Below are 17,768 nucleotides of genomic sequence, written 5' to 3'. Positions count from 1 at the left end.
ACTGTAAAGTAATAATAGCCACCAGTATTGAGCACTCCAAATGCATTATCATAGTAAATCTTCATATTATGTTTCCCATTTCATAGATAAGAAAATTGAGATTCAGAGAGGCCAAATACCTTTGATCAAAGTCATTTCAGAAGTGACAGAGCCAGGATTTGATTGACTGTAGGACTATCAGATTCAAAGCCCATGCTCTTTCCAGATAATCATTCTGCGTCTCAAACCCTCCCTAGAATTTTGAAAATACAGTATAGCTATCTCTTACACAGTAAGTTTTTAGCTCTTATAATTTAATAATTTTTTTCTCACACTTCATCTCATTTATGCAAGAATATTTAAAAGCAATAGATAAATAAATGTAACCCATTAAGACTTCCCTGGTGGTCCAGTACTTAAGACTTTGCACTTCCACTGCAGGAGGCACAGGATCGATCCCTGGTCGGGAAACTAAGATCCCAAGTGACACACTGTGCGGCCAAAAAAAAAAGTAACCCATTAAGTATATATATTGAATATTCTGTACTAGAATATGGTTCCCAAAGTAGAGAGCAGATTCGCTCAGTCTCCTGTGGGGCTTCTTCACTTTATTCATGGGGCCCCATGGGTGGTGGTGGTAGAGGAGGGTGATTCAGTCTCCTCCCCTGAACTACAATATACACTATCAATATCAGAGGGCAGGAGTCATCAAACTGCCGGAGGCTTGAACGACAGATACCTTGGAATATCAGATATCTTAAATCAAGACAAAAGTGAAATTAAGGTTTAAAAAAAATCTCTAAATGTTTAAATAGTTACTGAAAAATATCTGTTACCGGAAATGTTGAAATGATAGTTATAATAGTACAGTTCCTCTGTTTCCTTTCTTTCTCTCAGCTAAATTTTCAATAGTAGTCTTTACAGAGAAAGACAAATACTGTATGATATCACTTATATGTGGAATCTAAAAAATACAACAAACTAGTGAATATAACAAAAAAGAAACAGACTCACAGATAAAGAGAACAAAGTTAGTGGTTACCAGTGGGGAGAGGGAAGGGGGGGCAATACAGGAGTACAGGATTAAGTACACACTATTATGTATAAAATAATCTACAAGAAGGGACTTCCCTGATCATCCAGTGGTTATAGACTTCCCCTTCCAATGCAGGGGGTGTGGGTTTGAACCCTGGTTGGGGAGCTAAGATCCCACATGCCTCGAGGCCAAAAAACCAAAACACATAAGACAGAAGCAAAATTGTAACAAATTCAATAAAGACTTTAAAAATGGTCCACATCAAAAAAATCTTAAAAAAAAAAAAAAAAAAAAAACAAGGGGAATTCCCTGGTGGTCCAGTGGCTAAGACTTCTTGCTCCCAATACAGGGGGCCTGGGTTCCATCCCTAGTCAGGGAACTAGATTCCACATGCTGCAACTAAAAGATCCCGCATGCCACAACTAAGACCCAGCTCAGCCAAATTAAAAGAAAAGAAAAGAAAAAAAAAAGCTACAAGGATATATTGTATAACACAGGAAAAATATAGCCAATATTCTATAATAAAAAAAAAATAGTGGTCTTTATGTGGGCAGACTCCATCAGATACTTCCAAGTTCAATGTCAGGCCTAGGACTAAGAATTAGCCTTGTCCTTTAATCCAATCTGTTAACTCTTATACTCGATTCCCTCCAGCAGCAAGAGCAACTTTTATCATAAAATCATAATTCCTGATGTATGTGGAAAGGTGATGCTGTTGAAGTACCATCAATAAAGCAGATGTTTCACAGTGGTTGTGATTAATTTGTGCTGATCTTGATACCACTTGCTCTTGTAACCAACATTTACATTTGTAAAATGGTAGAATTTGAGAGATGGTTTACTGATATAATCTGTAACAATGGCAAAGAAAGAAGCTAACTGAGCTATATAAAGACTAAATCAGTAAATCAACTATACTCCAGTAATAATAAAAAAAAAACACCTAAATCAATAGGGACCACACAAACTAGATATAAATTTGCAAAAAAAAAAAAGCATTAAGTGTATAACACTAAAGAGCATATTATCTTGATCCCAATTGGAGGGCAATGACAAAATAATCTGGGATTTACTTTCTTCTTCTCTATATTAAATACTAGAATCTGTATGAATATCTTTCAGGGAAGCCATCAAAGGTCCTAGTTTTGTATGGTGAATGGTTTGGATAACTGACAGGTGAGAGATTAACGTTTATGCCAATGTTCACAGCAATGAAGGATAAATTATATAACTGTTTAAGCTTTTAAAAATGCTTTTTTTTTTCTCGTTAAAAGAAAGAATGAGATTCTGACAACTATCCCACAAAAATTTTACCACCAGTATAGTCTGAACCCAACCCTGGGAGAGGTGGTAAATAACTAGGGATCTCCAAATAGATCTCAGAGCAGGCCCCGTAGACAGCCCTGGAACATGTATACTGAATACAGAATCCTGATACTTTCTCAAAGCTATAGCTTTTGCTCAGTTTTCTCCACAAACAGTAGTCTTAACATAGAGGCCAAACCACGTTGAATTCTTTGTGTGTCAAGATAAAGAAACCCAACACACGACAATATAACATCTTTAGTATTGAAATCTAAGCAAATGACTCTCAAATTCTCTATACTTTACTAAGGAAATAAAAGTTCTATAAAAGAAAGACACTCTAACAAATAAAGCTGCCCCTGTGTGCAATGGATGTTTTGTGAGGTAGCGATTCCTCTTCTACTGGGAGAACTGAAGCAGAGGCTGGCTGAAAACCCCGAGGTACTCTAGAGGAGTTTTCTTCATTAGGCTGGAGGTGGAACTGTCTGCTGGTACTTTAGGCTAGGCCAAGGAGTTTTCAACTAATTTCACCGTGGCAGAAAAAATATCGCAGAAAATCCAATTATATTATGAACGTTGAAATGTGTTATACTTTTTAAGTCTCTAATAAATGCTTTTTAAATTCCTTCATTAAAAAATTAACACGGTGTTTATAAAAGCATTTATTATAAAAAGGGGGGACTGAAGGAAAGGAATGGGAAGAAAACAGTCACCCAAACTCGAGAAGAACCTCATTCGATCAATAAGCACCTTCAAGATTCCTCATCCCCACTCCCATGGTCCTAGTCTGTCTTTTACTAGACAAATACTTTTGATCGTCCCCTTTGTGCTCAGCAATGTTAGACGGTAAGGAGCTCACAGAGCATCGTAGACAACGGCTCACTAGTTGGCACCGTGGGCTCCAAGAAGGCGCAAGTGACCTGAGCTGGGAGGCTCAGGAAGGCTTCCCGGAGGAGGCGGTGCCTCCCAGATGGAGCTTGAAAGCAAAGAGAAAATTTAAGGTTTGGGGTTGCTAGGTTGCTGTGTTCCCCGGCATGCGCCTCTTGCTAGGGTAACGGCGAAAATGTGTTGTTGGTCTTTTGGAGAAAACTGAGTCTCGCTTACCATCTGTCGAGAGGAGAGAGTGGAAGGAATGGAGGGAGGAAAAGAACCAAAGCTCCCTTCTTCGATAAGACGTGCACTGCAGCTCCTGTTGCCGGATCCCGGGAAAGAGCGTTCCAAATGCCCACTCCGCTGAAGCGGGAGCAGCTGGGCGGTGATGGCGGAGAGGAGACTTCTTGCCACGCGTTGGCGGCCAGGCGAACAGGCCCAAGTCGAGGGGCACTCCCGTCCCAAGACCCTGGCCTTGTCGCCCGAGTTCTCACGACCCTCCTTAAGGCTGTGGTTTAACTAGAACCTAGTAGCGCTGTCCCTGGTTCCCCAGAGATCCTGGGTTGGGGAGTCTCGGCCGCCCTGGTTCACACCGCGGAGATTTGTTCCCGTCGCGAGCTTACCCAGCGCGGGCCCCGGGGCGCCGCGGGAGCGGGTGTCGTTTTACGGATGGGTTTCCTCCCTAAGCAATTCAAATTCTCTCCCCCCACCAACCGCGGCCCCCTGCCTCACCCCCAGGCAGAGGGAGCTGGAGTCCCGCAGGCCAAGCCCTAGTGCCTGGCGCAAAGGTGGACCCGGAGTGGGAGGGGGTGGAGACGCCCATGGAGGCCGACTCCCGACACCCGGGCGGTGAGGCTGGACCTCTGACCCTCGGGGTGAGCGGAGCTTCGGGCCTGGATTTCCCTTCTTCATTCTTCCCCTCCCAAATCCCGAGGCAAGAAGGAGATCTAGCCGTCGGTCCCTGGAGAACCGCTCAGCCCTGGGCGAGCAGAGCGGCGAGGCCCGGGCGGGTTGGGGCGGATCGGGCGCCCAGGGCCGCGGAGCCACCCACGGTCTAGGTCTTGGTCTTCCGCGAGCTGAGTCCTGCTCGGCCCAGTATTTCTCTGCGTTTGTCTTTTTTTTTTTTTTTTCCCTCCACTCTTCCCAACCTTCTTTGCCCCACTGTTCGCTTTTTTTTTCTTTCCTCAAGGGGGGCATCCTTCCTGGGTAGAGAACAATTTTTCCTCCGCTGAGTATTTCCATGGCTTATCCTTGGGCCGCTGAGTGACCTTGGGGAAGTCACTGAACTTTCAGGAACTGTGTGAAAAGAGGGAAGGGTGCTCTCTAGGGCTGTTTTTCTGAAGATGCCTCCGAAATTTAGCCCCAGAGGACTCAAGGGAATGAAGGTGTTCCCTCTCCCTCCCCATCTCACCACTGATAGGACGGAGCTGTGTGCATAAGCACAAAATCATCTGAAAAAGGAGGGCTTTTGGTACGAGTTTTATATTAAAATAAGGGAGGTGACTAACTTAATTCTTATTTTGAAAAATTCGGATGTAAGACACCCTATTGGGAAATAAAAATAAGGTGATGCTTTCTACGACTCCTTCGCTGATTTTGCAACATTTATTTCCAAATTTTGTTCTGCATACTCGCCCCCCTTGGCTGGTGCTGCCCTCGGGGAGCAAAGAATGGCTGGTACATTCCTGAGAGGGCAAGGGGAGGGTGTAGTGATGGTTAAGAGAGAAGTTGGCTCTGGGTGTAACTATGCCAACTGTTGGAGGGAGGCAAAGGGAGGGTGGTCTTTTACGCGGGTCTGAGATCTGGTTGCCTTTAATTCGCCCTGAGACTGCGTGTTGCGTTAATGGGCATCTGTCAGCGGAGGGCTCAGGTTTCCCCACTTGCCTCGGGCAGTGGAAGCAAAGGGGCAAAAAGCAAAGTAGACCACTCAACCAGAAAGAAATATGCCAGGCCTCTGGAGCAGGGGGTGCGGACTGAGAGTGAGTGGGCACCACGGGCTTCTCCTCAGGCCCAGGGCTGGGCTGAAGGACTCAAGACCAGGAGGAGACCCCACCTTTGAAAAGCCCCTTCTGATTAGACTCTCTTTTGCTCCATCCTTTCAGATAGCAAGGGACTGGAATAGGTTATGCAACCCCTCATAGAAAAACCCATTTTTTTTATACCTAAAATCTAGTTGTTCAAAACCAAGCCAAACATTGCAAGTGTTTGTAACAGAGTTGTTTGTCTTTCTAGAAGCCATTAACAAACAAATTAACTCCTTACATCCCCTTAGGTCTCTACAGTTTATAAAACATTTTTCACTGACACCAACTCACCTAATCCTGCAAGCCCAAGTGACAAAGAGACTCCTCATTCTCATTGCAGAGGCAAGGGAATGGAGAGAAAGAAACCAAGCAGTTTGTCCAAGGTCACAGTCAGGAAGTACCCATTCCCTGATCGGGACGCCTCCCCCCCTCTGGAAGGCATGTCTCATTCCACTGCTTCCTGTCATTCCCTCCCATGAAATAGACACACACACAACCGCCACGCGACCTGGGCACTCTGGGAACACCTTCCAGCCTCCCCATTCACCTCCCAGAGAGGCGTTCATTTACTAATTATGCTGCAGTTTGCAGCATGTGTCTAACAGACACATGGCTCTGGAACTGGCTTTCCTTCACATTATAGTCTCTTCAGTACAGTTCTTCAAGGAACCCACGTTAAAACGTGCGCACACACACACACCAGCCTTTCATAGTCCCCTCACTGCCAAAACTCTTCCTATAAACCATATAAAATAAATAACCTCAAACATAACTCTTAATTGCTTCCAAGTCCATGTTTCCTCATCACTAAACTTTATTGCTTCCCAATCTTTAGGGCAAACTTCCCTCGGGACTTTGTCCCTTCCAGGAGAGAGGCCGAGAAAAACAGTTTTTCCAAGATTCGACCTGGGTGTCCCAGGACGGGAGGATGAGCACAGGAAGGGTGTCAGTGTGCTCAGAGCCTGGGAGGGAAGCAGAGGTCTCTCAGGGTTGGGAGTGGACCCTCGGAGACAAAACGCGGAAGTTTTCCATCTGCTCGTCGCCCCCTACAGGCCACGTCCGCCATCGCAGCAAGAGCCCTGCAGAGCCCGTGCGTGTATTCTAGCCTTCGTTCGCCTTTCCCTGGACCTCCGAATCCACCCTCCATTCCCGGAGGGACTGAGTACCGGGACCCCACTCAGGGACTTCGTCCAGGGGATACTCTAAGGGCCACAGGCCTTGGAACTGGATGGACTTTCTAGAAATGAATGCCGGAAGAAGTGGAAACCAGTTTAAATTCGTGTGTAGCCGAAAGCTAAAATCCTCCCCATAAAAAATAACCCGTTTCTTCTTTTTATTACAAATAAATCTGCCTAAGTGAAATAAAAAGCCGATATCAGTCGTGTTGTCTTTAAATCTCAGTGTAAAAGATTTCAGTGCCTTTCCTCGCTGCTGCCCGCGTCCGCTCATATCAAATGTGGGTTTCAAGCCCTCCATTCCCCAAGTGCTTGCGTTCATTATATACAATATTTGCATTTTTTCCTTCTGTTCTAAGCTTTCGTGGTTTAGCAAGCTTAAACCAAAAAGAGATTTTCAGCTGAGCTATGGCCAGGCCTATCTCCCTGACATCTGCCGGGACTTTAAACAGCCGCTGGTCGGTTTGGGGTCTGCGTCTAAGAGTCTCCTACCCTCCAAGAAATAAAGGAGGGGGACCATCTTCAGGCTCTAGTTCAAGGCTGATAAGTGTCTGGAAGGAAAGTTGCCGGAGGATCTCTCCTCTACACTCCACCGCCTAATGCATCGGGGGAGTGGGGTGGGAAGCTCTGCGAATCTCAAGCGGCAGCTTGTGGCCGAGTGTCACGCTGCGGGCGCAGGCTCGGCCGGTATTGCTGCTATGCGCGGAAATATGAGCGAGTAATTTTATAAGTAACAAAGGATCAGGGATGGAATGAGGCCCCTGTTATCCAATGTCATTTAGAAGCCTTGGATCAGCAGCTTCTTGAGGCTAAAAGTGAATTCAAGAAGCCCTGCCTTTCCCTTTTCCCAGGGGTGTCAGCTAAATTTAGAAATAACCTCTATGTGTTTGCACAAATCATGTACCATTTGCTGTTTGTGTAAAAACCGATTAGCCAGACACAACTGTGAAACAACTTGTTACTTTTATAGCTGCAACACACAAACAAATTTAGATCCGTTTATTTTTCCTTGTAAAAAGAGATTAGAAGGGACCCACCCGGAGACTGTGTGGTCCATAATCTCTTCTCCGTGAAGGTAACTGTTGCTCCTCTCGGTGGCGGTTGATTATCAAGTTCTTGTTTATCAAGTTAAACGATCTCACCCCAGGCAGCTTGTTTTATTTTAGGACTCTGATCCAGAAGGAATGTTTACTCAGGACACAATAATGTTTACTGTTTACCAGGAAGACCGGTTCGGTTTTTGCGAAGAAGGGTCTTTTAAAGCGACTCCCTAGCCCACACCGACAGCAGGGAAATAAGGCTGGGATCAGCAGCCGGGAGGCATCTCCGCGACCAGGGAGGCAAGGTGGACGCCAGCGCCAGGGACTGGCGGTGTTTTGCAAACAGCACGCGCATAGGGCCGAGCTGACAGTACTGCTATCCGCTCCAGTTTAAAAAAGTGATTTCGCATACGTAATTGTAACAGCTAAATTAATTAAGAAATAATTAGAATTGATGCCATTTGAGGATATGTTATTGGTGATGGGAACCGGCTTCCCGCGTCTAGATGTTTCATTTCTACCTTAATACTTAAGGTTGCAACAGCTGAAATGCACATTAAAAATAATCCGCAAGGACATCTCCCCATTCCTGCTCTGTGATCTCGCATTTCACACTAAACTAGCCTAAGGTATTTTTAAAAAGGTTAAAAAACGGGGTGATGTGCATCTGTTTTTCAAAGGATATTAAGGCCACTTATTTCTTGGCCTTCGGAAAAGCTGCGGGTTGGAGGAGGCATCTACAGGAATCCTTCAGAAATCCAAATTATGTTGTGGACTACTATCATAGAAAACAGGTACCTTATTTGAAAATATTATGAAAGAATAAAACAACTATGTATCATCTATCAGGTTAATATAGGTAATACAACTCCACTGCAAAATTTAAAATGCCATACAGATATTTAAAAAGTTAATTGGGTTTATTACCATTTCCACTTAGGGGATGAAAATAAACAGTTTGAAAAATCAAGGCTTTAAATGCTAAAATGAGGGAGATGTTTGGAATTAAACATTCTTTTGAAAGGATAATTGAAACGACTAAGAACTCTCATTTGAGAAGTTTTCATTGTGAAAGATAAAGTCTTGTATTTAAAAAATATTTAAATTGTGCTGATGTTTAGAATTAGGTTGGTTTTTTAAATGGCTGCTTACTTTATCTTCAGAAATATCTAGTCATTTTGATTCAATGAATTGATAGGAAGGAGATCACCACCAACATCCCGATTTTATATGAAAACTAAAAGAAAATATTAATACAATTTAAATTAGGTATATTCTTTCTCCAATTAAAATTTCTTACACCCAAATTATGAATTAGCAAAGTTTGAAAAGGTCATTCCTTGAAACTCCTCTAATATCTGGGAAAAATAAAATGCAAATACTGTTTTAAAATCTTGTCATTTATCTCAGACACCTAAATAAAACACTAGGCTGAGCCTTTAAAAATTTTATTTACAAAGTTGTGTACAACACGATGGAATAACATTTAGAATACCATATATATTCATTCATATATAAACAGACTTTTATAATAGAATGACACTTTTCGCCTTGTGAAAATTTTTTAATATTTAAAATCTCCCACCATCTCTATACATTTTTTTCTCACATAAAACTGCGGAGAGTGAACCTTCAGAAAAAATGAAAGTTCAGAGCTCTAAATCTACTGAATTTGTTTTTTTCTTAAAAAAATAAAAACCCCAAAAGGAAAGTCAATAATTTTTATACAAATATATACAAAGAATTTCCCTCCCATCCCCAAGGTACTGAGAGCAGGTGCCGTCGGGGTACATTTTCGGAAATTCGGTTTTCGGTTTTACCTGTACGGAAAGCTATTCCCCGCGGGTGCGCGGTGAGAGTTTGCTCCGCCAGCCTAGGTATGCAGGACCGGGTGGAGGCCGCCGAAAGTCGGTGTCGACGGGTTGGAGGGAGGAAATGGAAGAGAGGCAAAGTCCAGGATTGGGCAGGGGGGCCAGGAGCGGGGCGGGGCGCGCAGCTTGCAAATGCAGCCGACGCTCGAGGCCGCCGCCGGGCCCAGCATCCCGGCCACCGGCACGTCCCTACTGAGCGGGCCACTTGGCCTGCGCTGCGGCGGCGGCAGCGGCGGCGGCCGAGGCTGCAGGCTGCAGAAACTGTCCAGAGAGCGGCACGCTCAGGATGGGCGCGATGGTTGCCGTCGTCCGACTCAGCGAGAGAGGCTGATGCGTGGCTATGAGCGCTGCTGACTGCACGGTCCCGGGCGGCCGCAGAAAGGACTGCGCCGCCCCGCCGCCCCCGCTACCCCCGGTGCCCCCAGTTACCCCGGCGCCCCCAGCCGAGCCCCCGGGCGCCGCGGGGCCCCCACCGATGATGTTCTCGATGCTGAACGACGGTCGCGCACTCGGCTCGGACTTAATGAGCGACGCCGTGGTGCCAGCGGCGCCCGCCGTGCCCGCGGCGGCCGCGGCGGCGCCCAAACTGTTGAGCTGCAGCTGCAGGCCCGGGCCGAGCTGCGAGCCGAACGCGGCCGCTTTGCGGCCCAACTCGCCCGAGGGCAGCAGCGGCACGGCGGGCGGCAGCACGGGTGCCACCGGCGGCAGAGCGTACGGGTACTGGAGCGCCGCGGCCGCCGCCGCGGCTGCCGCAGCAGCAGGGTGCGAGTAGGCGCCAGCCGCGGCTGCAGGGTGCAGGCCGTAGGGGCGACCGTAGGGCCCCGCGGCGCCGGCCGCCGCCGCCAGGCTGTAGGCGCCGAAGCTCTGCATCATGAGCGCCGTCTGCTCACGCAGGTGCTCCTGCTGGTGGCGCTTGAAGCGTTTCCGGCGCCGCAGGAAGCTGCCGTTGTCGAACATGTCCTCGGACTGGGGGTCCAGGGTCCAGTAGTTGCCCTTCCCCGGGTTGCCCGGTTCACGGGGGATCTTGACGAAGCAGTCGTTGAGCGAGAGATTGTGGCGGATGCTGTTCTGCCAGGCGGGGAACTTCTCCCGGTAGTAGGGGAAGCGGTTGCTGATGAACTCGCAGATGCCACTCAGGGTCAGCTTCTTCTGCGGGCTCTGTAGGATAGCCATAGTGATGAGCGCGATGTACGAGTAGGGCGGCTTCACCAGGCTGTTCTTGGGCTTGTTCGGAGCCAGGCCTCCCGCCGCACCGCTGCCCGAGCCAGGCCCGCCACCGCTCCCGCCGCTCTCCTCGCCGCCAACGCCGCCCTTGCAGCCGTCGGCCTCGGACGCGCCCGCCTCGCCCCCTGGCCCGGCCCCGGCTCCAGCGGCCTCCTTGGGCAGTGCCAGGGGCTGCTGGTGCGGCGGCTGAGGCTGCCCATGGTGGGGGGCCGCCAGCGTCACCTCGTCCGCCTCGTCCAGGCGCAGTTCGGGCGGCCCCGCGGGGCTATCGCAGCCCGCGTCGCTGTCCTTCTCCTCCAGCCCGTCATCGCCCTCGCCCACCACATCGATGTCCACGTCCTCGGCCGTCAGCACCGTCTGGCCGGACATGTCGCTGGCGCTGCCGCCGCCGGAGAGGGTCATCCCTCCTCGGGGTTGGTGGCGGCGGCGGGGAAGGAGCGGTGCGCGATGGGCGTCTTCAGGGGCTGTCGCCAACCTCAGAAAAGGGGTTTTGGGCGCCTCCGAAAGATGGGGGATTGGGAGAGGGGAGGGGGGCGTAGGTGGTTCGGGGCCCTCCGGGCTTGGCTCACACTCGGCGGCCCGGCATCGCGCGGAGCGGGCTCTGCCGTCCGCCCCCAGTGGCAGCGCTCTGCAAACTCCAGCTCTCCCTGGCGCTCGGTACTAGGCGCTCGCTGCCGCTGCCAGCCCCGGCGGCTTCTCCACGCCGCGCCCCCTCACTTCGCCCGCCTTCCTCTGCCCCTGGCCCGGGCGTGGGGAGCAGGAGCAGTGCTGGCGGGCGCGGGACGCCGGGCGCCGAGCAGCTCGGGAGGGCGCGGGCAGGGGCAACGGGGGGAGGGGGTGTCAGGGACGCTGAAGCCCCCGTAGTCGAAAGTCGCGTTTTAAGGACTGGCCTGATAGATTACTTTCTACTTAAAGATCCAGCGGGAGGCGGGGCCACGTGACCGTGCGTGACGTCAGGGCCGCCGCCGAGCCGGCCAAACTCAAGTTGGTTGAGAGAATTGTCAACAAAGGGACGAGGGACGCGCAACTCTGCGCCGCACCGTGCGCCAGCATCCCGCGGGGCCCGAGGGCGCCCCGGTCCGCCCCGAGACCCCACCTTGGGCTGCAGCCCGGCGCGGGGGTCGAGGGAGCCTGTGGGTGTGAGTGCGGATGGGTGCGTGTGAACGAGTGAGGGTGTGGGCCTGTGAGCGTCCGCCGAACCCCGAGGCTCCGCTGCCCTGCCCTACCCGCCCCCTCTCCCTTCTCCCCCATTTGCCAACGCTCCCTAGGCAAGGGCTGGGCGTAGAACAGAGGACAAGATTCCCATCCCGTTGTTATTATTATTTTTTTAAAGAAAAACTTAGTAGTCTGTTATGTTTTTTGTTTGATTCTTTTTAGCTCTAAAGAGTAAGGTATGCGCCCCGGCTCTGTCTTGCTAATTAGACTTAAGAGCCCCTCCTGCCTCAGTGCTTGGTCGGCGGAGACACCTACTGAGGGGAGGCGCTCCTCCTCCCCGTAAAGTCAAACCACCCGGTCCTGCCTTCGCTTTCCAGGCTCGATGTGGGCGTGTTTATATGTATATATATATATATATATATATTTTTTTTTTTTTTTTCCCCGCTCGGCCACAGCAGCATCAGTTGGGGTTCCCGAAGGTCAGAAAATGGCTATTGATTAATCTATTAGAATAGTTGCCGAGAGAAATAAAAAAGACGTAAAATAACAGGGAACCTATAAATAAAGAAGCCCTAACTAGCTGCTCGGAGTTGTTAAACGACTTAGCATGTGAAAAAGTCGGAAATGAGGCGCTGGGGAAGGAGCCGGGATTGTCAGCGGCCTGGGTAAGTCGAGTGGGGCCGGGAAGAGGCTTCGGGCCTCTAGGTTAGACGCCGCGCCCAGGTTGCGAGAGCAGACAACGCGGGGAGCGGGTGGTGTGACTTCGCAGGCGCCCAGGCCCAGCCTCCTGGGAGCGGGGCCGGCCCGGAGCTTGCCAGCGGGCTAGGCTCTCACTGCTGCTAACTAACGTGGATTCTTTTTCCTCAGGGCATAGACAAACCCTCCAAGATTTAACTTCCTCAGAAACCGGCAACAGAGGAGGTGGAGGAGGATGCGGCCAGTGAGCATCGAGTTTCTTTGGCAAGGAAAGTCAGTGATGGTAGGAAAGACTGTGGGCATTTAACTGGGATTGGCGGGGGCGCAAACCTACCCGGGTGCGTTGCATTGCTGGGGCGCGTGGACCTCGCACTTCAGAATAGTGCTCCTGACCGGGTGAATCCGCGATGGGCCGCCTCTTCCCCTCCCGCATTTTTAGGCAGCCTCCTTGCGAGCCGCGAGTGCCTACCGGGTGTGGCGGGCTCTTGGAACCCAAGCCCAGTCTGGCCGCTGAGGCCTGCGAGGGGAATGCAGGCCTCACCAGAAGGAGCACAAGGGCAGATGGTCCGAGAGAAAATAGTGAAATATTTACAGATGACACTAAGAAACTGATACATTTCCTGGCGGACAGTAGTACTTCTGATTCCCTGTCTGTCTCTCACCTACGACCCCCCTCTTTCCTTAGCCTAGACACACGTAAACTTTCTTCATTATAGGCAGTGCGACACACAGATTGACTTTAATTTTCATTAGATAATTTCCCGGTTAAAACACTAGCACGTTGGATCCCCACTTCGCAGGATGTTTCTGGTTGAAGCTGGGGCAGTTACTCCAACTTGAGACGCCCACGAAACTCCAAGGTTTTTCTGTATCTAAATGAAACCCCGACTGCACCTGACCCTAAAATGCATCTGGGTTCATTTCCGCAGCTGCACCGCTTTGTGGCCCGCAGACTCCGAACCGTTTACAATACCACCTAGACAGCTTCCAGCGAAACAGACCGGAGCGGCGAGCTGGCTGCCCACCGATCCCCCCGGCAGCGGAGGTCCCGGCTGCAACTGTCCCAGTAAACCAATAATTACAAAAGGAAGGTCGGAAGGACACGAAAAAGAAAGCGAAATTCGCAAATTCACAAATTCCTTTTGCTCAGCTTCGGTTGTAGAGCCCCAGAGGCAGGCGCGGGCCGCAGCAGGAGCCCTACCGCAGCCTAGGAGGCTGGGCCCGCGTGGACGCGTGCGCGCGCGCGTGTGTGTGTGTGCGTGCGGGAGGGTGACGGCTCCAGGGGCTGCCCTCCGCAGTGTTCTTGAAGTATCCTCCAAATGAGCCTAATTTCGATTTCTTTGCCCGTCAGGGCTGGCTCTCAGGACTCCCTCGGCGCCGCTGTTTCTGCCTCTCAGCCCCCCTCGGCCAAGACCTGGCCCAATCCGTCCATTCCCCGGTGTCTCTGGAACCTCCCTGGGGGAAGGGGTGGGAGGTGAACAGCTCCCAGCCGCCAGTTCCATTTGTTGCGCTTTTATTCTTCGACACAATAAAAGTCAAATTAATTGATTCATACCATTAATTACGGGGCGTAGCGTGAAAAGCAACGCTTCCCCTCGGTTAGCGATCTATTGTGCTAATCTCTTGTTCAATCAGTGTTACCATCTGATGCCGGGTCTGGCCCTTACAGAAACTTTTCGACTCGATTAGCTAAATGATGAGACGTGCGGGACCTACTGGCTGCGGCCCCGACGTCCTGCACCCGTGCGGGCCCAACGGCTGAATATCGATTTCCAGCGGAGGCGGCGGATTTTCCCGCGAGCTCTCTAGGCTAAGGAGCCGGCCGCCCTTTCCTCCTTCCCGGCGGACAGTAGCGCCGCGCAACCTCCCGTTGTTGGAAGGAGGCTAAGCGGCAGCCCAAGTGGGAGGCAGGAAGGTTCCCGCTGCCATCGCCGCGGGACGCCGCCAGGGCGGAAGGACCCGAGCCCGACGAGGTGCAGGGTCCTGTCCTAGGCCGACTAGATTCCGGGCTGAGTAAAGCCTGTTTGCCGCGTAATCTCAGCTTGCAGCTAAAAGCCCACAGGTCGTCAGTTACCGCCAAATTTTAGAACAGAGATGGGAAAAGTGAGACGGATACAGAAAGACAGGGACACATTTGTGGGGGGAAGAAAGATGTGATAGAGGGAACGGAAATATTAGTGGGGGGGGAAGGAAAGAGAAATGTGGATAAACATTTTCTGAGTCTCAGAGGGTTACTGGGGAGGTAGAATGAAAACACGCAAGCACAAACAATTACTATGAGTGAGAGTGACTACTTGGGTCACAACAAGCAAACTTCCCCGGAGGGATTTAAAGAAGATGGCAGCCAGCTGTCTCACCTGTTCAAATGTTTGAAACGTTTCAGCCAAAGAGAATGTAATGAGGCTCCCTCCGTTTCTCCTGGGGCGGGCAGAGTCCGTGGTACCCAGCTGCGGAAGCCGCCAAGACCGGGGCCGTTGGGGGCGGGGGTTGGTAGTGGTGGTGGAGCGGACCGAGGTTCTAGCAACAGGAAACAGGAAAAGTGGAGTTCGGATCGATTGGAAGGAAATTGAGACGTCTGGGGGAGGGGAGATTTAGAATGTGTGTCCTGGGGGGTGAGATGGGGGTGGGGGAGACATAGTGGATGGAACAGTTTATGACGGAGAAGGGGAAATTAATTACAACTCAATTTGGGTTCTTAAGTGGTCAACACAGGACAAGGGGCACGGTCAGAGTCTGCGGAAGGCTGCAATGGCCCACCTACCCCTCGCCAGGCCCAAGCGAACCCAGGTGCCCTCTTCCGACTCCTTTAAGTCAGAGACTATGCCAATGGTTTGAATAAATCGTTGGCCCGAGGTGAGATAAATCTTTACGCCCGCGCGCGTGTGCGCTTTTCTTGCAATACGGGGAGAAAGGACCACGTTCAGCGCAGTGAGGGGCGCGACTCCCACAGAGAGCAGCCACCCTCCCTGTGCTGCAGGGGAAACAAAACGTGGGTGGAGCCCATCTGGAATATACCCCTCTCTTCACCCCGCAAAAACCAAAGTCGGCTCTTTCTTGACAGTCTTCACAGATGTGTGAAACTATTATCAGCCTCGGCCTGGATGGCCGCCACCAAAGGAGGTGGGAAGGGCTGAGATGATATCCGGGTCCCCAACGCATCCAAGTTATTTCTATTTCCACCCTTGTATACCTTTCCAGATCTCTTTGGGTTGCGGGAAAAAAGATTAATTTAATGTACATGCATCTCAAAACTTCATTTATTTACAAGGTGTCCGCCACTCAAGGCCCATGCCAAGAAGTGCCTTGTAATGGCGAGAGACCAAAGGGAAAGGAAGAGAGAGGGAGAGAGGATGGCTTCGAATTTATTTATATTGGAAATGTATAAACATCCATTCTGTAAAAGGCAACACGTTTAATTAACGATGAGAGAGCAGTTAGGGGCAGAAAGCTAGTAAAATTGTGTGATAAATTTATGGCATTGTTAGCGTGCTTTTAATTATGGCTATTATGTTAATTATTTCACATTAGCATGGAGTTATCAGCAGCATGTCAGATTTAATCAAAACGAGCCTTTCTCTCGAAAATTGTTCTTTTCATCCGCGAGGAGAAAGGTCCTGGGCAGGATTGGGATTTAAAAATGACTTGGCATTGAAAGCTCGAGTCTTCTCGACCCGGTTTGGTGCGATGCGGCCAGGCCCGGCTGTCCGCTGGGTCCCTCCAGGCTACCGGCAGCTCGCGGAGGAGCCGAGGGCTGGGTTTTTAGGAATTCACCATTTTCACCCCCTTCGGAGCCGACACTTCATCATATGGGATCATTCTGTCAAACAATATGATGCCGCTCATTTTTATCTGTCCCGCTTTACAAAACCCCCATTCAGCCCAACGAGGAGCAACAAAAGCCTCGGAGCGGCGCGGCGGCCGCTGGCGACCACAGCCTCCCAGGCGCGCGGGGGAGAAAGGCGAGAGGGGCCGAGGAGAGCCGGCAGCGGGCGCGCGCCCCTCGCCGCCCGAGGGAACGCGGCTTGGCAAGGCCCCCGCGCCCAGGTGGCGGGTCCTCGGGTGTGGCCCGGGCGGGACCTCTCCCGAGCCGGCACCCGCCCTCGGCCTCCCCGCGGGCGCCCGGCGGAAGTGCCTTTCCCTCCTCGAGAGCGACTTGCCCACCCAGGCCACATCGATTTCTCAATCACTGCGGATCGATTTATTGGGAGCAAATAAATAGCCCGTTTTGAAAACGTTTCAATTGTTGCCTTGATGGTTGGGGCGCTGACGCGGGAGGGAGCGCAGGGCCGAGGGGCTCGCGCGGGAAGGTCCTTCTGGGAACGTGGGGGGCGCGAAGGCCCGAGCGCCACTCGCCGCGGAAGCCTCGTGTGTGCGTGCGCGGCCGCCGCCGCACGTCCCCCACACTTGGATCTCCGGCGACGCCCCGGCCTCCTCGAGGGTTCGGCTTCCTCCGCTCGCGCTCAGCTCCCCCTGGCGGCGGGGCGAGCGGGAGTTCAGCGCCCAGCCTTTACACCTCGTGACGTCCAGGCAAGTTCGCAGGGGTTCTGAGTCCTTCAAAAGTTCCCCCTCAGGCCACCGTGCGACCCTGAGTCTAGTCCCCGGGGCCCGCGCCGGGTGGAGGTACTCAGGCCCTGGGCAGCTCGCGCCCACCCCGCTGGCCTTCCGGCCCGGGCCCGCGGACGCTGCTGCCTCCTCGCCCCGGCCCCGGAGCGGCCTTCCTGCGCAAGACCACTCAGGCCCCCGCCCTTCCCGGGACTGGGCTGTGGACTGGCCAGCTGTTGCCTTATTTTTAGAGCCATTCCATTCGCGCGGTTATATTTAACTCGATCCACTCCTCCGAGGAGGTCGCTAGGACATCGAATTCTCTACATCGCAGCTTGGGCCCGCCTGCCTAGCCTCAGTGGCAGGTTGGAAAACCCCTGCTTAAGAATCTTTGACATCTCCGGAGCTTGGCTAGGAGAGGCAGGTTGTGAGGGCTGATTCTAGAAGCAGTCGCCACCGCGCCTGCACACACACTGCGAAGAGGGTCAGTCTTGGGTGGGGGAGGGGAGTGTGGAGGAGGATTGGGTCCCAAGGGAAGGGTTCTCTGCGGGGAGTATTGGGTCCATTTCCTACTTATGCATGAGCCAGAGCACCCAGGTGACCTGGAAGACGTCTTACAACTCTGCCCTTCAGAAAGGTTATGATTTTTGTATTCATGCAGGAATCCTCTCTCCTCCCTCCTCCTGAGCAAGGTCAACAGGATACTTAAATTTAAACTGGCTCCTCAGTTTCAGCCTAGTCTTCCCTCGGCAAAATCTCAAGAAGACTATGCGACTGGCCCAGTCACATCCCAGGGAAGGGACCCATTTGGATAACATAGAAACACCATCATAATACATACTTTTTCTCTC

The 17,768-nt window shown here is 51.4% G+C and overlaps 1 protein-coding gene across 1 annotated transcript; it reads right to left on the bottom strand.

Annotated features, from left to right (window-relative positions):
- Positions 1 to 8,870: 8,870 nt before the first annotated feature.
- Positions 8,871 to 11,186, bottom strand: FOXD3 (forkhead box D3). The gene has a single exon (XM_067712653.1). The coding sequence runs from the start codon at positions 10,924 to 10,926 to the stop codon at positions 9,490 to 9,492; it is 1,437 nt and encodes a 478-aa protein (XP_067568754.1). The 5' UTR covers positions 10,927 to 11,186; the 3' UTR covers positions 8,871 to 9,489.
- Positions 11,187 to 17,768: the final 6,582 nt, after the last annotated feature.

This window comes from Pseudorca crassidens, chromosome 2 (assembly GCF_039906515.1).
Source record: "Pseudorca crassidens isolate mPseCra1 chromosome 2, mPseCra1.hap1, whole genome shotgun sequence".
NCBI lineage: Eukaryota > Metazoa > Chordata > Mammalia > Artiodactyla > Delphinidae > Pseudorca > Pseudorca crassidens.
Note: the sequence above shows the minus strand (reverse complement) of the source record. Positions and strands in the feature narration are given on the sequence as shown.